This window comes from Lactuca saligna, chromosome 8 (genome assembly GCF_052625555.1).
Source record: "Lactuca saligna cultivar CGN05327 chromosome 8, ASM5262555v1, whole genome shotgun sequence".
NCBI lineage: Eukaryota > Viridiplantae > Streptophyta > Magnoliopsida > Asterales > Asteraceae > Lactuca > Lactuca saligna.
In genome coordinates, this window is record NC_136424.1 from 27101326 (window position 1) to 27124101 (window position 22776).

Consider the following 22776-nt stretch of genomic DNA (forward strand, 5'->3'; position numbering starts at 1 on the left):
ACCTGCGACTGAAGAGACCCTTGGAGACCTGAAGAACCTTAATCTTTGATCCTTAGAAGACTCAAGGCAAATTAGGTTAAATCTTCCACTTAATCTAGAAGTGAATCATGTTTAGATCAATTAAATTCATTTTTAGCTTCTCTTTGATTGTAATCATGAGTTGAATTTTCGTAGTTTCTGTTTAGGAAAGACTAATTTACTCCTATGGTGTGATTTATACTTTGATTGATTGATTATTGGTGATTTTATTAAACTAAGTTTGTTAAAGAACCTTATGCATTAATTAGAACTATTTTATGTTAATTGGAAGACAATTAGGCTGCATGAACATCTCTTAATTGTTAACCTCATATGATTTATGTGAACACTTCATTATATGCCTAAGATTATTGAATATGAAACTAGGATTAATTAGAGAATGGGTAAATTAATGTGTGAGCTTGTTTGGTAAACCAACAAACAAGAGGTTAGTTGAACCACCAATTTGATTAACCAATTACAAATCTTATTTAATCCAAATAATTGAACTAGGGAGTTAATTAGTTTAAACATTTGATAATTGATTGAATTGATGAATTTCCTAAGAGTTGGTAATAGTGAATGCGAATCTAATCACTATATTTGGTAACCAATAACAATCAATATATTATTTTATCATAAAATTAATCATAGGGGTGAATTAGTTGGACCTAAACAGGAACCCTTTTATTAAATTTGGTGAATTTTTACTTGTTCTAGTTGTTTAGTTAATTACATCTTAGGAGGTGTGTTTAAGTTTCTAGTCTTGTAAAACTAGAGAAAAACCCTTTACTTTTATTACTTGTCTAGTTAAAATTAGTTATTAGTTTAATTTCCGTTCCCTGAGTTCGACACCCTACTTATTTAACTATACCATTAAAAGATAGGTTCACTGCCTTTGTGTGCTAAATTTATATTTTTATAGTAGGAATAAAACCAGTGCATTTTACACACATCAAGTTTTTGGCGCCGTTGTCAGGGAATGGTTCAAAAATTAAATCTAATTCCTAGTTTTATCGATCCTTTGTGTGGGGTTATCTTACACAAAGTTATTTTTTTCACTAATTCATTAATTAGGATTAAGTTTTAGTAATTATTAGTTTTTAGTTGTTTTTATTAAAATTTATCTATTTTAGCTTTTTACACAGTGAACTCGCCGAGTGCAGTCGACCCTACTCGGCGAGTCCACTACTGATTGGCAGTTTATTTTTTATTTTCGTTCTGTTTCATTTTTTGTTCTTTTTACACGTTTTTTTCTTTTGTTCTGATTGCAGGATTTTCATGGCCAGAGGATCCAACACTCCTTTGGTTCCCCCTTTGAATACCCAGAATCTGCATTGAGGAAAAACAGAGGCAAGGACGTTGAAGGCTCGAATACACCTAAGAAGTCACCTTTGATCAGCTTGAAAACTGTTTTCGGGAAGAAGAAGAACAAGAAACTAGGAGAGACCAGCAGTAGAAAGAGCAAAGAAAGTAAGCTAGAAGATATTGAAGACAACCCAAAAGAAGCTGAATTTGAATACGACTACGAAACCGAATACGAAGAGGAAAGTGATCAAGAAGGAGACTTGGACAACACCATGACCAACATTGATGAAGTCCCCATGGGCGAATGGAGAAAAGGATACGAGATGATACAGGCCCGAGACTTGTGCAACCCTCAATTCCCGCAACTGCCACTTTTGAGCTTAAGGGTCATGTACTTGCTCAACTCAAAGAGATCCCCTTCTACGGAAAAGACCATGAAGATGCTTACAAACACTTGGATGAAGTTAATGATGTAGCTGATTATTTCAATGTTCCCAACGTGCCTCGCGAGACTCAGCTACTTCGCATGCTTCCGGTTACATTGAAGGGTGCTGCAAAGGATTGACTCAAGTCACTTCCCCCTGGATCCATCATTACATGGGCCAAGATGAAAGAAGAGTTTATTGATCAATTTTGCCCACCTTCCAAAATATCTAAGTTAAAGAAAGCCATAGCCAACTTTGAACAACAAGCTGGAGAATCACTTTATGAGGCTTGGGAGTGGTACAATAGTCTACTAAGGAATTTCCCACATCATGATCTCAATAGTCAACAAGAAGTCTCCATTTTCTAAGATGAAAGAAGAGTTTATTGATCAATTTTTCCCACCTTCCAAAATATCTAAGTTAAAGAAAGCCATAGCCAACTTTGAACAACAAGCTAGAGAATCACTTTATGAGGCTTGGAAGAGGTACAATAGTCTACTAAGGAATTGCCCACATCATGATCTCAATAGTCAACAAGAAGTCTCCATTTTCTATGATGGAGTGAATGTTACAACAAGGCAATTACTTGACTCGCAAGGCCCACTCACAAAGAAAGCACCCTCGGTGATAAAGTAACTAATTGAGGAATTCTCTAAGCATTCTAGGGAATACTACAGCCCAAGGAATGATGTGATGAGGGGAGCAACTTATGCAGCTTCATAAGATTTGTCAGTAGTTATGGCTATGTTGAAAACCATGGGTAGGAGGATGGATAAAATGGATCAAACAATACATGCTATTCGGGTGGGTTGTGAGAATTGCAATGGACCCCATCTTACTAGAGATTGTGACTTGGACGAGAATGGAAACAAGAAGGCGCAAGTATGCTACTCCAGTGGTGACAAATATGATGATGATTGGCGAAAACCAAAGAAGGAATGGCTTCCTTATGATGAGTACAAGAAGGCTAAGGAGGAGAAATATAAACAAAAAGGAAGAGGTTTTTACCAAAAAGAGGAGCCGGTGCAAGAAAGAAAACCAAGTTTGGAGGACATGCTTACTAAATTTGTAGCTGCTTCAGAAAAGAGACACAATGACCATGATCCTGCAATACAAGAGACAAGAACAATACTTAGAAATCAACAAGCATCTATCCACAACATTAAGACATAGCTGGGGCAACTTGCCCAACAAATAAATCAAAGATCATCGGGAGAACTTCCTAGTAAAACCGAAAACAACCCACAAGGCGTGCATATAAATATTGTGACAACTAGAAGTGGGAAGATCATTACTCCCCTGGATCCCATTCAGAACGAAGATCCCAAGAAGTTACAAAAGGAGGATGCAGAAAACCCGAGCCAAAAGCAAAACCAAATGAGCCCAGACCCTACTCGTCGAGTTCACAATATGGACTTGGCGAGTCAGCCACTTGATCAGAAAAGTCCACCTCTTGCAAAGCCATATCAGCTTTCATTGCCATATCCAGCCAGAGCTAAGAAAGAAAAGAATGATGAATACTACCAGAAGTTTCTAGAACACATAAAGGCTCTTCAAATCAACATACCCTTCATAGAAGCCGTTGCCCAAATGCCAAAATACACCAAATTTCTCAAGGAGCTTCTAACTAATAGAAAGAAAATAGAAGAAGTGAGGGAAGTGGTTCTCAATGAGAATTGCTCAGCTTCCATGTTGAACAAGCTACTGAAGAAGAAGGGTGACCCGGGAAGCTTAACATTGCCTTGCCAATTTGGGAATTTGGCCACCATTCATGCTTTGGCTGATTCAGGAGTGAGTGTAAACCTCATGCCATATTCATTTTTCAAGAAACTAGATCTCCCGGAACCGAGGCCAATTCGAATTGCAATCCACTTAGCAAATAAAACGGTTACATTCCCACGAGGAATCTGTGAAGATCTTTTGGTAAAGGTGGATAAGTTTGTGTTCCCCATGGATTTTATAATTTTGGACATGGAAGCGGATCCTCAAGTCCCGATAATCCTTGGAAGACCTTTCCTTAACACCGCAAGCGCTATAATTGACATGCGAGATTCAAAACTTACTCTACAAGTGGGAGATAAATCAGTCACTTTCGGGGTTGATCAAGCCATGAAGCATGCAAGGAACAGTGATGACACAACATTTTAAATTGATATGTTAGATGAATTAATGGAGGAATGGAACAATGAAGAACCAAACAAGACCATCGCCTTTGATGAAGAACTTGATGCTAAGAGAGACCTACTGGAAATAGAGAGATTGCTGGAAGAAGCTGATTATAATGAACTAATTAAAACCACTGAGCAGCCTACTCGTTGTGTAGACCCGTTCTACTCGTCGAGTCCATATGAAGAAATCAAAGATATCACGTATTTTTCTCTGGACTCGATGTGTTCACCATGCAGAACACAAAAATTGAGCTGAAATCGCTACCAGACCACTTGGAGTACGCATTCCTTGAAGATGGTCAACGAAAACCTGTTATAATAGCTTCTGACCTCTCCCAATCTGAAAAACGAGAATTAGTCCATGTCCTAAGGAAGAGAAAAATCGCTATTGCATGGAGTATCACTGATATTAAGGGAATAAGCCCCGCTTATTGCTCTCACAAGATTAACCTAGAAGAAGAAGCAAAGCCGGTAGTGCAACACCAAAGAAGATTGAACCCGAACATGCAAGAAGTGGTCAAGAAGGAAGTAGTCAAGCTCTTAGATGCGAGAATCATTTATTCTATTTCCGACAGTCCATGGGTTAATCTTATTCAAGTGGTGCCCAAGAAAGGAGGGATGATAGTCATAACAAACGAGAAGAACGAGCTTATTCCGACCCGAACGGTAACCGGTTGGCGAGTGTACATCGATTATCGAAAACCAAACGATGCCACTCGTAAAGACCATTTTTCTTTACCTTTTATTAATCAAATTCTTGAAAGATTGTTTGGCCATAGCTACTATTGTTTCTTAGACGGATTTTCGGGTTACTTCCAAATACCTATAGACCCAATTGACCAAGAAAAGACTACTTTCACTTGCCCGAGCGGGACTTTTGCCTATCGCCACATGCCCTTTGGGCTATGCAGTGCACCTGCGACATTTCAAAGGTGCATGACGGCCATATTCCATGACATGGTGGAAAAATTCATGGAAGTATGTATGGAAAAAAATTTTGTTTTTGGATCTTCCTTCCATGATTGTCTTGCTAACCTTGATTTAATGTTTGCAAGATGTGAAAAAACCGATTTAGTCCTCAATTGGGAAAAATGTCACTTTATGGTTAAAGAGGGTATAGTCTTGGGCCACAAGGTATCCAAAGCGGGGATTGAGGTGGGTCGGGTAAAAATTGATACAATTGCTAAATTACCTCCACCAACTAATATAAGGGGCATTAGGAGTTTTTTAGGTCACGCGAGTTTTTACCGCCGTTTTATAAAAGATTTTTCTAACATAACTAGACCTCTAACACAATTACTTTTAAAAGATGAACCATTTTATTTCACTGAAGAGTGTCTAGAGGCCTTTGAATTTTTGAAAGAAAAATTAACTAATGTCCCGATCATTATTGCCCTGAATTGGAACCTACTTTTTAAAATAATGTGTGACGCGAGTGAATTTGCATTAGGAGCCGTACTTGGCCAAAGGGTTGATAAGCACTTTCAACCCATTTATTATGCAAGCAAGACTTTAAACCAGACCCAAGAAAATTACACCATAACTGAAAAAAAATTACTAACCGTGGTGTATGCTTTTGAAAAATTCCGCCCTTATCTTATTTTAGCTAAAACCATTGTTTTTAGTGACCACTCTGCTATTAAGTACTTGTTTGCCAAACAGGATGCAAAGCCAAGATTGATATGTTGGGTTCTACTCTTACAAGAATTTGACATTGAAATACGTGATAAAAAGGGAATGGAGAATGTAGCTGCCGACCACTTATCAAGATTAGAAAACCCGCATTTGGAAGCATTGGAAGAGGATAAAATTGGAGATGACTTTCCGGACGAGTACATTTTAGTGACCACGGGGGAGGAGCGATGGTTTGAAAATATAGCTAATTATTTAGCTACTAAATTTATCCCAAAAGATTTTACCCGTCAACAAAAGAAGAAATTCTTTTCAGATATAAAATACTACTTTTGGGACGAGCCATATCTTTTCTGAAGCTGTGCGGATGGAATCATAAGGAGATGTGTATTTGGGAAGGAAAGCCATGAAAATTTGGAGCATTACCATAGCGGGCCCACCGGTGGACATCATGGAGCACATTACACGGCTAAGAAGATATTTGATATTGGGTTTTATTGGCCCACAATTTTTAAAGATGCTACCCAATATGTTAAAGAGTGTGATGCATGCCAAAGAGCGGGAAACATATCATCCTGAAACGAGATGCCACAACATAGTATTCAAGTATGTGAAGTGTTTGATGTGTGGGGGATCGATTTCATGGGACCATTTCCAATGTCAAAAGGGAACAAATATATTTTCGTGGTGGTTGATTATATATCCAAATGGGCAGAGGCACAAGCTTTACCAACTAATGATGCTCGGGTGGTGGTGCGCTTTCTAAAAAAAGTTATTCTCAAGATTTGGGGTTCCTAAAGCTCTTATTAGTGACCGGGGCACTCACTTTTCCAATGATCAATGAGAAAAAGTGTTAAGAAAATATGGGGTGACCCATAAATTCTCTACATCTTACCATCCACAAACTAGTGGGCAAACTGAAGTGACAAATAGATGATTAAAAAGAATTTTGGAGAGATCGGTGGGTAGCAATCGGAAGGAATGGTCGGATATGTTACATGATGCACTTTGGGCCTTTCGAACAGCTTTCAAAACACCTATTGCTACTACACCATATAGGCTAGTTTATGGGAAGCAATGTCATTTACTGGTAGAAATAGAGCATAAAGCCTTTTGGGCTTTAAAAATGTGCAATTTTGATGTAGTTGAACTTAGATCCAACCGGTTGATGCAATTAAATGCTCTTGAAGAACTTAGGAATGAAGCCTACACTAGCTCCTTGATTTACAAAGAAAAAACAAAGAACTGGCATGACAAAAGATCAAGGGTAATAAGGACTTTCACGAAGTGCAAAAAGTGTTGCTTTTTAATTCAAGGCTCAAACTCTTTCCGGGCAAGCTAAAGTCGCGATGGGATGGTCCATTTATAGTAAAAAAAGTTTTTCCACATGGAGCTATCGAGTTACTATCAAAAGAAGGCACTTCTTTCAAGGTTAATGGACATCGAGTGAAAAAATATGAAGAAGGAATCCCGAGAAATGAAGGACTTGAAGAAGGGCTGCTGCTGGAAGGCATGACAGAAACGTAGAGCGGGAAGGAGTCCAGCTAACGACTCCTTAAAAAGAAGCGCTTCTGGGAGGCAATCCGAGCTTAGAGTTTGCATTTCTTTTTCCCTTAATTTTTCTTTTTGTTTTTCACTTTTAGGATCTGTTTTTTTCAATCTTCTTATGAAATTATGCTTAATATGATTGCTTGAGGGCAAGCAATGCTCGAAGTGTGGGGTGGTGGTTTAAAAAAAATAAGTTGTTTCAAACTGAATGATCTACTCGCCGAGTTCATACATCTACTCGTACTTGTTGAAATACAGGAAAAATCGCTAATTCACACATCTACTCAGCGAGTAGGTGTTCCTACTCGACGGCTTCACTTTTTCAATTGAATTTTTTTACAATTTGTAAATAAGGGTTTCTTTTTACCCTAATCCTTTTCATCAACCGCCTCTCACTCATACTCGCCGATCATTCTTTTTCCTCTCAAGCAAAACCTTTGAATTCTTGCTGAATCTTCATTTACAAAGCAAAAGGTAAGATTTTTCCTTTGTATTCTTGCTAAAGGTCCTAACTTTAACAGTTTTGAGTACTTATTTTGTTAAATTCGGATTTAGAGGATTACTCAAGTTCTAGGGTTTTGATTTTAGGATAAATTAGGAGGATTTGGACAAAATTTCTTGCGAATTTATGCTTAAGGGACTTAGAACAGCAAACCCCAAAGAAAATATATGTGTTTTGTTGACCCAATATGGACAGAGAGAGGAACTGCCATCGCAGTTCATCCTACTTGCCGAGTAGTTCATTGGACTCAGCGAGTCCATGCTTTGTTGAATCTGTTATGATGAGTTTTAATTATCTGGTTTTTTTTTGTTTGCTGTTTTCTTGATGTTGTTTTGCAGAAATCATGTCCAGAAGAGGCCAGAGCTCACGAGGAGGAAGTTATGGAGACATTCCATGGCTTGCTTTCTCACAAATCACTTCAAGGTCGTCACAAGCTCGGGAAAAAAAATAGATTGGAGGCATTAAAACAAAAAGAGATTTATCTCCCAAATGCAATTAATTGGGACTGGCTGAGTCAAACCGGGTTGGAAGAGAAGTTAACCCCTTATTTGGTGAAATCTTTCGAAGTGGAAGGCACAACAATAATTTGTGATGGGTGGATGTAGCTTTTTAAAATACAAGAGCCCGAATACACAGAACTGTGTTGGGAATTCTTTGCTACTATCTCATTTCGGGTGGTAGTGAATATTATAAAACAAACATTATCACTTTTTTCCTCGGAGGGGAGCTACACCACTGCAGCATAACATAACTTTCCTGGAGGGTAGGTCTTTATGACCAAAATGTCATTATGTCGGAGGATTTTGAAGCATTTCTAGAGCAATGCCACAAGGATCTTCCCAAGGAAGTTGTTGCCTCCACTTGATGGAACAGTATTGTAAACCGGGTTTATATTCCCTCTTTTGCTCAAGAAGGCCATATCCGTTCTCCGATCCATCGTCTCATCCACCGCCTCATCGCTAGTACCATAAACATGAGGAAGGATGATGACAAAGTTCCTACCCTCGACATTTTCTATTTGTGGAGCATCATCACCCCGGGCGTTTTTTGCAACTTGCCTTATTGTTTGGCAAGATACCTTACAGATGGAGCGGTAAAGGAGAAGATTACCTCCAAAATTAGTGGGGGTATGTTTGTGACAAGACTCGCAAGGTCATATGGCATTTTGGACATGAAAGAGGCAAGGGCGTTAACCATGATTTCTCCTCCTCCATTTAGCATTACATTATTCCAGAGGGCGAGGATTGTGGAAAAATTTGGGGATTCTTTTGCAATCCCAAATGAAGACGAGGTGATTGTTCCCGAGGAGTCGGGAAGAAGAGTTCGACATAGGAGGGAACGAGTCCGAGAAGATCCACTGGTTATCCCGGTGGAAGATTGTAACGCCCGGGTTTTCAGGGCTAAGCATTTTTTTCAATGTAATAGTCTAGGTCAACTATTGTAACTCTTTTTGAAGTAATAAATATGAAATATTTGAGTATTATGTGAATTATGTGTGTTTATGTGTTTATTATTTAATTATAAATGTATAATTAATAAAGAATAAAAATGAGCGTCAAAATTAAAGTGTGACATAATCCCGATATCTCTACATAAAGTTGTAGAATATGTCTCAAGGTTTCCGTGCATATAAAGAATGCCGAAATCCGAGCTATAAAGAAGAAGTTATGGCCCGCCGAAGTTTTACGACAAAACCGGCACGACACCGGGAAACGTAAATAGTGAATTTACGATAGAAGACTTTTTAGCCTTAGAAATCTAAACAAAAGTCGTAGAATATGTTAAACTAAGAACATCGATAAAAAGAACGCCCAAATCTGACTTCGTATGAAGAAGTTATGATTTTTCTAAGATTCGGCTTAGCAGTGCACGGCCTGAAACTCGAATTTTAGTTCGAGCGGTTTTTGGCTTACGCAACATAAATGAGAGTTGAAGATCTCATTAATAGGGAATCAACGGTAAAAAGACAGACAAAAACAGAGTCCGTATGTAGAAGTTATTAATTTTACGCAGACGTTTAACAGTATAATCTCCTTGTACTGTTAAATTTAAGATCGGTCGAGAATTAGCTGACGGTGTCAAAATGAAAGTTGTAGATCTTATTATTACCTACGCGTGGATATAAAGAACGTCAAAAACGGAGGTCGTATGTGAAAGTTACGGATTTTAGAAGTCGGAAGTGTGCTGTGCGAAAATGGGTAATGTGGCACAATCTTGGCCATTGCTTTCTCCCCAAGGCTTGCCACCAGATGGTGACATGTGGCACCAAGTTCAGCCACATTTCACCCTATAAATACCACCTCTCCCACCCTCATTTTCTTCACACCTTTCCCATTCTTTCTTCTCTTTACTCTCTCTCTCTCTCTCTCTCTAGAACCTCTCTCTAGCCCCGAAATCCCCCGAAAAGCCTAGGGAACCTCCCTAGCACGAGGCGGAAGCCCCGGAGTGCTCGAAGGCTCCGAGAAGAAGAGCTTTTCGGCTCGGGAACGCTGCTCCAAGCAAAGCCCGGTTTTCTATAAAACCCGCTGTAAGTGAGCTACGCCTACGCTATTTTTAATATAACTTTTATTTAATTATAGTAACGTTATTAGGAACTTATAATAAATACTTGGGCTATTATTATGGGTTATATAAGTATTTTTTTGACGCTTATATAATAATAATAATAATAGCTAGACTATTAATTAGTCTCGACGAATAATAAACTAAACTCTAGTGGTAATAATACTAGGTTTCGTCGAAGAAAAATTCTTTTTAAGAAGCGAAGCGCTGTCTGAGTTCGGAATCACCACCTTTTCCGGTGAGTGCATAGTTACCTTCAACTTACACATAGATATGAAGTATTTTATATAAATTACGTGCTATGTGTGCATATTATCTGAATACTTGCTATCTATGCTAGATGAACGTTGTTATACATGTTTTCAATGATTTAAACTGTATATGTATTTTATATCTACGAAAATGTTGGGGTAAAACATGGGTAGATGTAATAGGTGATGTGTGATAAAATGATGAGAGGCCTCGATGTTGTTGTTGTTGATCCAGTCATCTAGCGGAGTATAGATGACGACCACGGACTCTTCTAGACAGTCCAGTGGAACACTAGCAGGTTCGCAACCTGTAGGTGTTGTGAACGATGTGTTCACCGGTGTACTCCATCCCCCACATGGTTGCCTATTAGGACATTTATTGCTGAGGAATCCCCTTAGCAGTAGTGTCCGTCCCGATGATAATCCTTAGGCTAGGTCCCTTATGATAGGTGTTTAGGGACGTAAAGTGAGGATAACGGGAACGGGTAATCGGGTTATTGTTGATTGATGAAATTAATAAACTTATTTATTGTGGGTTGAAAACCCTATGTGCTCACCAGGCTCCCAAGCCTGACCCACTCAGTTTTATGTATTACAGGTAGTGGCGCATGAGCATAGGTGTGATGTTTTGGACGAGGGATTACGGATATAGGCCTGTAGATATGAAATAATGTAGTAAGGCTTATATTGTACTGTTTATACTTTTGATCTGTACGAACATGACATCCCGAGTCTTTTAATGAATACATTTCTATGGAAATGCTTTTGATAAATCTTTATCATATTATTGTTTTGGGAAAAATTCCGCAAACCATTTATTAAAAGATAACTCTGATTTTGAAATAAAGTATAAACAAAACCGGTCTTTTCTGGCCGTGATTTTGGGGATGTCACAGTTGGTATCAGAGCATTAGTTTAAGCGAACTAGGAATTTGTAGGATTTCTAGACTTAAACTTAGAATGCTAAGCGATGATTGTGAGGTGTGAGCACTAGCTTATTTTAGGAATTGTGCCTAAAATGCTTTTATGTGCTAAATGTTTTATGCATGATATGCTGTTATTTTGTTCGGGATCTATGGTCCGTTGCCGACCGGATCTGGAACCTTATGTTTTTAGGATTCTAAACGTACGACTACGATATTAGAACTAGCATGTAAACATGTCGGAGTGATAAGGACGATTTAAAACGTCTCTCCTAAATAAAGATCTAAATCCACCTTATTCGGTATATAGATCAAGATGGTAAGGACCCGTAGCGGAAACGTAAACGCAAATGGGAACGGACACCAACCCCCCGTGATCGAGCAAATACCAGTTGTGGAAGCCGCTGCCGGACCAATAACGATGGCCGGAGTGCAAGCGATGATCCAGGCAATGTTGGATCGTCAAATGGAGGAAACCAGGCGTTTGCTCCAGCAAAATCGAGAGGAAGCGACTATTCAGCTCGAACAGCCCGAGTTGAACGAAGGGCAGACTGAAGAAGGAAACTACAGTGGGACTATTGGTCAAGCCAACCCACCGATAGTTAGGCAAAACCACCAGGATGGAGGAAATGATGGACGTGGATGCAAATACAAGGATTTCATGGCATCCAAGCCACCGAGTCTATCCGGAAGCCCGACGCCGGTGGAAGTCATGAACTGGATCTCTGAGATGGAGACAATGTTTGAGAGTTGCGAGTGTAGCAATAGGCAGAAGACTGCTCTTGCAGTTCCTCTATTGAAATCTGGAGTACTAAGCTGGTGGAAGCTACTAGCTGATTCAATGCCCAAAGGTGAAGCAAGCAAGATGTCGTGGGAGGATTTTCTGGTACAGTTAAAGATGCAATACTGCTCTGAGCAGGATCTTCTGGAGATCAACAACGAATTCCAGAGTCTGAAGAAGGGGAGGATGAGCGTTACTGAATACGCTGCAAGCTTTACTGAGAAAATGAAGCTTGTTCCTCACCTCGTCCCAACTGAACTCTCCAAGGTTAACAAATTTGCCCTCGGATTACCAGCGGACTTCGGTCCAATGGTCAAGCAAACTAGCACTCTGAAAGCTGCCATCTGGGCTGCTAAGAATGTGGAGACCCAGATACGAGAAAAGGGTCTGGAGAGAGCGGAAGTGGGAGAGAAACGGAAATTTGACGGATCCTCGAGGTCCGGTAAGAAAGGAAGATTCTCGAAGTCTGGTTCGAGAGGAGGAGGATCAGAAGCAAAGTGGTGTGACAAGTGCAAGAAGAAGCACTTTGGGAAGTGTGATGGAGGAGTCACTTGTTACAAATGCGGAAAGCCTGGGCACTATGCCAACGAATGCACCCTCAACCAGAAGGCCTGTTATGGGTGTTATGAAGAAGGGCACATTTTGAAGGACTGCCCGAAGAAGAAGGAGGCAGGAAGACCCAACATACCACCAAAGCCGAAGGCGAGAGCCTTCCAGATGACGCTCGAGGCTGCAAAGGAGGCAGCAGACGTCGCTTCAGGTACCTTTCTTGTAAATGGTTTACCTGCAAATATACTATTTGATTCCGGAGCCAATTACTCCTTTGTATCGCATAAATTTGGTGGAAGATTAGCATTGCTTGTAGAAAAACTAGATAATGCCCTGATTGTAGAAGTTGCCAGTGGCAAATTCGTACCTGTTAGTAATCGTATTAGGAACATCGTCATTAACCTAAACGGAAACGAATTCCATGAGGAACTATTACCCATAGAGTTAAACGGTTTCGACATCGTTTTGGGTATGGATTGGCTTAGCGCCAACGATGCCGAGATATTATGCCGAAAGAAGATAGTTAGGATAAACCCACCCGGAAAGGAATCATTTATGGTGTACGGGGACAAACGCAGAGTGAATTCTGGAATCATCTCCTTGATGAAAGCCAGAAAATGTTTGTCCAAAGGATGTGCATCATACTTGGCATTCGTAATCGATGCTAAGAAGGAAAAGAAAGAGGTGCAGAATATACCGGTTGTGTGCGATTATCCGGAAGTCTTTCCCGAAGATCTTCCCGGATTACCACCTGATAGGCAAGTAGAATTTCGTATAGACTTATTACCAGGAACAACACCGATAGCAAAGGCACCTTACCGATTAGCACCGACGGAGATGAAGGAGCTCATGACGCAACTTCAGGAGCTGTTGGACAGCGGTTTCATTCGACCTAGTTCATCACCCTAGGGAGCTCCGGTGTTATTCGTGAAGAAGAAGGACGGAAGCATGAGGATGTGCATAGACTACCGAGAGCTGAATAAGGCAACGGTGAAGAACAAGTATCCATTGCCGAGGATTGATGACCTATTCGATCAGCTGCAAGGTTCAAGCTACTTCTCAAAGATCGATCTTAGGTCAGGATATCATCAGCTGAAAGTGAGAGAGCAGGATATTGAGAAGACTGCATTCAGAACAAGATATGGACACTACGAGTTCTTGGTTATGTCATTCGGACTAACCAATGCTCCCGCATCATTCATGGATTTGATGAACAGGGTTTGTAAACCATTCCTCGATAAATCCGTGATAGTGTTCATCGACGACATTCTCATATACTCGAAAAGCCAGGAGGAGCACGACAAGCATCTACGAGAAGTGTTGGAGGTGTTAAAGAAGGAGAAGCTTTTTGCAAAGTTCTCCAAATGCGACTTTTGGATACGGGAAGTCCAATTCTTGGGTCATGTTGTTAACCAAGAGGGAATAATGGTTGATCCCGCCAAGATCGAGGCTGTAATGAAGTGGGAACGTCCGAAGAATCCCACGGAGATTCGAAGCTTTCTAGGATTAGCCGGATATTACCGACGATTTATCCAAGGCTTTTCTTCGATAGCTGCTCCATTAACAGCTTTGACCCATAAAGGAGCTACGTATACATGGAGTGAGAAACACGATGAGGCGTTCGAGAAGCTAAAGAAGAAGTTATGTGAAGCGCCGATACTTTCTCTACCCGATGGAGTCGAAGATTTCGCAGTTTATAGTGATGCATCTGGAGTCGGGTTAGGTTGTGTTCTGACCCAAAGAGAAAAGGTGATAGCATACGCATCTCGACAATTGAAAGAGCACGAAAAGAACTACCCCACTCATGATCTGGAGTTGGCAGCGGTAGTATTCGCCTTAAAGATATGGAGGCATTACCTCTACGGCACGAAGTGCAAGCTCTTCACTGATCATAAGAGTCTCCAGTATCTCTTTAATCAGAAGGAGTTGAACATGAGGCAACGACGCTGGCTAGAACTTCTCAAGGACTACGACTGTGAGATACTTTACCACCCAGGTAAAGCAAATATTGTTGCTGATGCTCTCAGTCGGAAAGTCAATCTTGAAAGAAGAAGGCCGAGAGCGTTAAGAATTGAAGTCGTCTCGACGATTGTGGAAAGTATCAGGAAAGCTCAAGAAGAAGCCTTAGAAAAGAATGACCGAAAGGAAGAACGTTTGGGAAAAACGTTAGTGTTCGGTACGAACAGTCGAGGACTGAAGGTATTCCAAGATCGAATTTGGGTACCTAAGACGGGAGGAATAAGAGATCTTCTAATGGAAGAAGCACACAAGACCATGTACTCGATTCATCCCGGTAGCACTAAAATGTATAGGGACCTAAAACCCTACTACTGGTGGCCGACGATGAAGCTCGATGTTGCGAAGTATGTGGCTGAGTGCGTAACATGTGCGAGGGTTAAGGCACAACATCAAAAACCGTATGGGAGTTTAGAACCCTTACCTGTACCCATGGGTAAATGGGAAGACATCACCATGGATTTTGTGACTAAACTGCCCAGAACGAAGAATGGTCACGACATGATTTGGGTAGTCGTGGATCGTTTCACCAAGAGTGCACACTTCATAGCAGCCAACGAGAAGTGGTCTATGGATAAGCTCGCAAATGCTTACGTGAAGGAAATTGTAAGACTTCACGGTGTCCCTCTTACTATTGTGTCAGATCGTGATAGTCGTTTCACATCGAGGTTTTGGAGGAGTCTACAAGAGGAGTTGGGTACAAAGTTGTGTTTGAGTACTGCTTACCATCCGCAAACTGATGGTCAGAGTGAAAGAACGATTCAGACGTTGGAAGATATGCTGAGAGCATGTACCCTCGAATTCCAAGGGAATTGGGACGAGCACTTACCTCTGGTAGAATTTTCCTACAACAATAGTTTTCACTCGAGCATCAAGATGGCTCCTTATCAAGCCTTGTATGGGCAGAAGTGTCGTACGCCGTCTTGTTGGCTTGAAGCCGGAGAGAAGCAGTTTATGGGCCCCGAGATAGTCCATGAGACTGCTGAGAAATTGAAGGTGATTAGGGAAAGAATGTTAGCAGCTCAGGATCGTCAGAAGAGCTATGCCGACAAGAAAAGACGACCGATAACCTTCGAAGTTGGGGATTCCGTTTTACTTAAAGTCTCACCGTGGAAGGGACTTATACGATTTGGGAAACGAGGAAAGTTGAGTCCAAGGTTTATTGGACCATTCAAAGTTCTTCAGAGGATTGGGAACCAAGCTTACAAGCTGGAATTGCCCGAAGAACTCAATGGTATTCATAACACCTTCCATGTGTGTTATTTGAGGAAATTCATGGGAGATGTTCCCGACATAATTCCAATCTCGGAATTAAGGATGGATGAGAATAAAAGGCTGATCGAAGAGCCTGAGGCAATTATTGACCGTAAGACTAAGAAGTTACGACGCAAGATGGTCGACTTGGTGCTAGTCCGATGGAAACATTCGAATGGGCCGAATCTCACTTGGGAAACAGAGGATGACATGATGAGTCGCTATCCACATCTGTTTGCTGATGCATGATTCCGGGACGGAATCATCCTAAGGGGGTGAGAATTGTAACGCCCGGGTTTTCAGGGCTAAGCATTTTTGTCAATGTAATAGTCTAGGTCAACTATTGTAACTCTTTTTGAAGTAATAAATATGAAATATTTGAGTATTATGTGAATTATGTGTGTTTATGTGTTTATTATTTAATTATAAATGTATAATTAATAAAGAATAAAAATGAGCGTCAAAATTAAAGTGTGACATAATCCCGATATCTCTACATAAAGTTGTAGAATATGTCTCAAGGTTTCCGTGCATATAAAGAATGCCGAAATCCGAGCTATAAAGAAGAAGTTATGGCCCGCCGAAGTTTTACGACAAAACCGGCACGACACCGGGAAACGTAAATAGTGAATTTACGATAGAAGACTTTTTAGCCTTAGAAATCTAAACAAAAGTCGTAGAATATGTTAAACTAAGAACATCGATAAAAAGAACGCCCAAATCTGACTTCGTATGAAGAAGTTATGATTTTTCTAAGATTCGGCTTAGCAGTGCACGGCCTGAAACTCGAATTTTAGTTCGAGCGGTTTTTGGCTTACGCAACATAAATGAGAGTTGAAGATCTCATTAATAGGAAATCAACGGTAAAAAGACAGACAAAAACAGAGTCCGTATGTAGAAGTTATTAATTTTACGCAGACGTTTAACAGTATAATCTCCTTGTACTGTTAAATTTAAGATCGGTCGAGAATTAGCTGACGGTGTCAAAATGAAAGTTGTAGATCTTATTATTACCTACGCGTGGATATAAAGAACGTCAAAAACGGAGGTCGTATGTGAAAGTTACGGATTTTAGAAGTCGGAAGTGTGCTGTGCGAAAATGGGTAATGTGGCACAATCTTGGCCATTGCTTTCTCCCCAAGGCTTGCCACCAGATGGTGACATGTGGCACCAAGTTCAGCCACATTTCACCCTATAAATACCACCTCTCCCACCCTCATTTTCTTCACACCTTTCCCATTCTTTCTTCTCTTTACTCTCTCTCTCTCTCTCTCTCTCTAGAACCTCTCTCTAGCCCCGAAATCCCCCGAAAAGCCTAGGGAACCTCCCTAGCACGAGGCGGAAGCCCCGGAGTGCTCGAAGGCTCCGAGAAGAAGAGCTTTTCGGCTCGGGAACGCTGCTCCAAGCAAAGCCCGGTTTTCTATAAAACCCGCTGTAAGTGAGCTACGCCTACGCTATTTTTAATATAACTTTTATTTAATTATAGTAACGTTATTAGGAACTTATAATAAATACTTGGGCTATTATTATGGGTTATATAAGTATTTTTTTGACGCTTATATAATAATAATAATAATAGCTAGACTATTAATTAGTCTCGACGAATAATAAACTAAACTCTAGTGGTAATAATACTAGGTTTCGTCGAAGAAAAATTCTTTTTAAGAAGCGAAGCGCTGTCTGAGTTCGGAATCACCACCTTTTCCGGTGAGTGCATAGTTACCTTCAACTTACACATAGATATGAAGTATTTTATATAAATTACGTGCTATGTGTGCATATTATCTGAATACTTGCTATCTATGCTAGATGAACGTTGTTATACATGTTTTCAATGATTTAAACTGTATATGTATTTTATATCTACGAAAATGTTGGGGTAAAACATGGGTAGATGTAATAGGTGATGTGTGATAAAATGATGAGAGGCCTCGATGTTGTTGTTGTTGATCCAGTCATCTAGCGGAGTATAGATGACGACCACGGACTCTTCTAGACAGTCCAGTGGAACACTAGCAGGTTCGCAACCTGTAGGTGTTGTGAACGATGTGTTCACCGGTGTACTCCATCCCCCACATGGTTGCCTATTAGGACATTTATTGCTGAGGAATCCCCTTAGCAGTAGTGTCCGTCCCGATGATAATCCTTAGGCTAGGTCCCTTATGATAGGTGTTTAGGGACGTAAAGTGAGGATAACGGGAACGGGTAATCGGGTTATTGTTGATTGATGAAATTAATAAACTTATTTATTGTGGGTTGAAAACCCTATGTGCTCACCAGGCTCCCAAGCCTGACCCACTCAGTTTTATGTATTACAGGTAGTGGCGCATGAGCATAGGTGTGATGTTTTGGACGAGGGATTACGGATATAGGCCTGTAGATATGAAATAATGTAGTAAGGCTTATATTGTACTGTTTATACTTTTGATCTGTACGAACATGACATCCCGAGTCTTTTAATGAATACATTTCTATGGAAATGCTTTTGATAAATCTTTATCATATTATTGTTTTGGGACAAATTCCGCAAACCATTTATTAAAAGATAACTCTGATTTTGAAATAAAGTATAAACAAAACCGGTCTTTTCTGGCCGTGATTTTGGGGATGTCACAAAGATGAGAATGAGGGGTGGAATAACATGGAGTATAAAGGATATTTGGATGATATTGGCCGATGCATTAACTATAATAATGAGTCATTCAATTATCTTTTCCAACGAATGCACATTGCTCCACGGCCCGGGACTGGATATCCATACATTATGAGTTGGGAGGAGCGGATGCAGAGGAGAAACAACCAAGCGGGAGGAAGTAGAGAAGGAGGAGAAGACATGGAGGAAGAAGCTTGAATTTGTTTTTATTTGGATGTTTTTATTTCGTTTGTTTTGTGCTTAAACTTTGATGTAACCGAACCTTAATTAGGACTTTGTTCGTTTTCTTTCACTTGTGGTTACTTTGTTTTTCAGGTTTGAAGATTAGGGTGCGTTTAGGAGTCTCATTGGTCAAGGCTAAAGTGAGGAATGGTGTAGATAAGAATGTCAATTGTTACATTTAAGGTTGAGTCTGTTAGGAATGAGAGTGACGAAATTCATCATTATTGAAGAAAATAAAAGAAGAGTCACTGAAGTGTCCTGTTTCAACACTTCAGCCAAGGATAAAAAGCAGAAAAATTAATTTTTCAACTCAGCTACTACTCGCCGAGTGCACCTATACTACTCGGTGAGTTCATGTGCAATTACTCGATTTTCTGCTGGGTGCCAGTCTACTCACCGAGTTCACGTCTGACTCGCCGAGTCCCTTAATGTTTCACTCTCAAGACCTGTTTTGGGCACATTCACTGCAACCTTTATCCATACTTTCGTAAAGATTCATTCTCGGAAGGTTTCTGAGAAGCTTTATCCTAAACAATTAGAGCTATTTAGATGTTTACCACATGCGACATGATACCCAAGGCATGGATGACCTGTTTCCATGACTAAAGACATTTGAAGTTAGAGTTTTTCATGAAGAATATCAACCTCGTGACTACTATTCCAGGGGAGTTTGTTCCAATTCCCTCTTTAGTCTTGTGTTTTTCTTTTCATGCATAACATGCAATGGGGACATTGCATAAATTAAGTGTGGGGTAGCGGGTTGGTAATATTTTAGTCAATTTAGAATCCTAATCCTAATTTAGGCTTGTTTTTTTTTTCAAAAGCTTGCATAAAACATTACTTAGGACTTAACTTAGTAAACTATGGTAAAAGTAAGTAGGATTCCATGTTAGAATTATGTTGATGATTACATGAAAACCCAAATGTTTAGTTGAGCCTATATACGTTCTAGTGCATTTGTGGCCTCCTTATTCTAGTGAAATCATGGGGCAAAAACACGACCTCACTTAGTTTGAAGGATGCAATATGTTTAGCATCGTGTACCAGAAATGTCTCCAGGAAAATTATTATCGTTAACCAATAAAGGTTGAAGTTGAGCGCCCCTGCTTAAGCATGTAGGGTTTTGAGTGAAAAAAAAGTGAGTTACATGTTAAAAAAAAGAGAGAGAATTACAAGAAAATGTTTGAAGAATTTTTGGAGCATCAAAGTCAAAGTATGAAGATCAAAGATAAAAAAATTCTGAAGAAATTCAAAAGTTAAAGATACCCAAAAATTGAAGATCAAATATCAAAGAAGTGAAGAATTCCAAAAGAGCTCCATAGTGGTGTCATAAATTGTAATTTTCTAGATTATGTATGATTGGGTTGCTCAACCAAAAACACCTTGAGGTTAGGAGGTTTTCTGTGGATGGATTCGGAGGGATGCATAAAATGAGCATTGTTCGGAAAAAATGGGCGAATGTTTATGAGGATTGTGAGTATTTAGAGTAGGGGGGTTCCTTAGGAAAATTTTAGACAGAAATGCATGTGTTGCGGTCTTGGCATAATGGTTGGGTTTAATTGGAATTTTCATATGTGATTCTAGTATGCTAAAATTCGGTTTTGCTTGGGGGCAAGCAAAAGTTAAGTGTGGGGTATTTTGATATGTGCATATGTAGCCATGTGTTTAGTACAGAATTTTATCAATTATTAGCTAATTATTTGCTTAAATATGGACAAAAGGTACATAATAATGTCTAAATTATATTTTCAGTCTAGAAGACATGCTTGGGAGAAAAAAGAAAGAAGGAGAAGCAATCAGAAGCTGGAGAATGAAGAAAGATGAACAAACCTGACCCTACTCGGCGAGTCCAAAAGCTACTCGGCGAGTCCAATTGAATGTTCGCGAAGTAATGTCCATAATCCTTGCCATACACGTATTTCTCAAAGGAACTCAAGATCGTTAGATTCTATGCATTCAAACAATTAAGAACGTAAATATAAACAGGAATATGGCTTTGAATATGTCGTATGATTAATGCTTCAATGCCTCAGAAGAGCTCGACTATGAACTTTGACTGGAGAGGCGTTTAGGGTTACAGAGAATAAACTCAATAAAAGTCGTCAACATATAATGCATACATGCATGCATATTAATAGTATAACCCTACTAGATAATCACAGATGGACAGGCCTAATCCGGATATAAAACAAAAAGCCCATGATGCAACACAATTAAGCTCTACAATCTCCCCCTTTGCATCAATGGAACCGAAAGATTACTTCGGTTGAGCAACATAAGACTTCTTTACAGATTTGAAAAACTTCGAAATGATAGCCAAAAGATGATGATGAAACGTTATGTACCACTGAAGCATGTCTGTGAAGTTCTTCTTGTCTGCTTCGGAGTTCTGCTTGCACCGATGAATGATGTTGATTATGTGCTCCAAGCAGTCCGTTGAAAATAAATGTTTATCTACAAGTGCGAACAAAAATCTATGACCTTCGCCTTTAGTAAACATCACAATGAGATGTTTTGAATCAATTTGGCCTATCTTCATTTTACTTACATCTCCTGGTTTTGGTGTTGACTTGATAGTTAACTTCTTCTTCATTACCTTCGCTATCTCCTGATCCATACCCGCAACCTCATAAACATATGAAGCTAACATTCTCTTTAAATGCTCCAGTGTTGGCTCATATTCCCCCGAATTGGTAAGCAAAATGTTGAACAAAAGCATTCAATCATGAGGATTAAGATTTGGAAGATCTGATAAAGAAATCATTGACACCAAATTTGCAGACCCTCGAGTGAGTTTAAAATTTACATTCACAAACTTCGAAGCAGGTGTCGGTTTCTATACCTTGACAGTTATTATTTCTGTGCGCTCCATGTCAGGTACTGAGGTTGCCCATAACTCAGATATAAATCAATAAGCTCTTTGTCAACCTTCGAATGAGGGAAAGGAACCTCGACAGTCCAATCAAACCAATAAAATGTGAATGCTTTTCTTGTGATCGACATATCGAACTGCGAGTCCTTAGAATTATCACAATCAAAAGAAGCAACAGGTTCCAACCAAAAAACACTTGGAAACTCTATAGCTTGATGGATTAATGTCTCTTTTGTCCATAAGGGAAACAAGGCCTTTTTACAGTTCAAGGCTTCTTCTTCTTCCTTGTTTCTCCTCTCCCTCTCCTTTGCTTCCCTTGCAATCTTCAAATTTTCATCTAACTCTTTGTCTCTTTTCTTTCTTTTGAGAGCATTAGCTATAGTTTCTTCAATATCATCATCGCTGTCATCTTTAATAACTTTAAGCTTGGCTTGAGAACCAGAACCTGAAGCTACATTATCCTTCAGTTTGGTTGTAACATGAACACCCTCTCCCCATTGTTTTGGAGCAACAAACTTCTCCGAAACACCATCTCATGTAACAATGCAAGAGCTGGAAAAAGTTTTGTCGTAAGATGATTCCGAATGGTTAATGTGAGAATCGGATCATGAGCACCAAGGATGTTGGTGAGCATATCCTTCACTTCCCCTGCACAACTTCTAAATAAAACTCTCTCTCTCTCTATCTATCTATATATCTATCTTTAACAAAGCAATTTCCTTATCAGCTTAAGCAAGTTGAACTTTCTGAACTTCTCTTGTAGAGGCTTGATGAGCAATTGCTTCTTTCAAAGCACTCTCTTTTGCAATATCAGCATGAAGTGAGTCCAGCCGAGAGGAAACAAAACTGATAAGAGAGGTGTTCTCTGATTGAATGGAGGAACGAACAAGTTCAAATTTGGAGTGTTCTTCCTGAAGAGACTTGGAAAGTGAATCCACTGAAGCTTGCACCTTGGCTGCATTTGTATCGGCATGCCCTTTCAGAGAATCTAGAAAAATCTGTGTAGTGTTAATAGTATCAGCAACATCAGTAGAGGCCTTTCGACAAGTAGAAGCAGATTCAATAACTGCCTTGGTTGATTTTTCAATAGAG

The 22776-nt window shown here is 39.7% G+C and overlaps 2 protein-coding genes and 1 non-coding gene across 3 annotated transcripts; 2 read left to right on the forward strand and 1 right to left on the reverse strand.

The window, feature by feature from the left end:
• Positions 1-1981: 1981 nt before the first annotated feature.
• LOC145013651 (small nucleolar RNA R71) lies at positions 1982-2088 on the reverse strand. Its single transcript, XR_013665199.1, has one exon. It is a non-coding gene; the product is annotated as a small nucleolar RNA R71 (small nucleolar RNA).
• A 1073-nt stretch (positions 2089-3161) lies between these two features.
• Positions 3162-3899, forward strand: LOC145009499 (uncharacterized). Its single transcript, XM_078968186.1, has one exon. The coding sequence runs from the start codon at positions 3162-3164 to the stop codon at positions 3897-3899; it is 738 nt and encodes a 245-aa protein (XP_078824312.1).
• Positions 3900-3920: 21 nt separating this feature from the next.
• Positions 3921-8206, forward strand: LOC145009500 (uncharacterized). The gene is made up of 5 exons (XM_078968187.1): positions 3921-4070; positions 4157-5083; positions 5582-5784; positions 6611-6818; positions 7940-8206. Exons 1-5 carry the CDS (start codon positions 3921-3923, stop codon positions 8204-8206), a joined length of 1755 nt encoding a protein of 584 aa, XP_078824313.1.
• The last annotated feature ends 14570 nt before the right edge of the window (positions 8207-22776 follow it).

Coding starts and splice junctions, on each gene's coding strand:
- LOC145009499 (XM_078968186.1), top strand. CDS start 3,162: ATGGACTTGGCGAGTCAGCCACTTGATCAGAAAAGTCCACCTCTTGCA.
- LOC145009500 (XM_078968187.1), top strand. CDS start 3,921: ATGGAGGAATGGAACAATGAAGAACCAAACAAGACCATCGCCTTTGAT. Junction 4,071..4,156: donor CTGAGCAGCCTACTCGTTGT/GTAGACCCGTTC, acceptor TTCACCATGCAG/AACACAAAAATTGAGCTGAA. Junction 6,819..7,939: donor GGCATGACAAAAGATCAAGG/GTAATAAGGACT, acceptor GTTGTTTTGCAG/AAATCATGTCCAGAAGAGGC.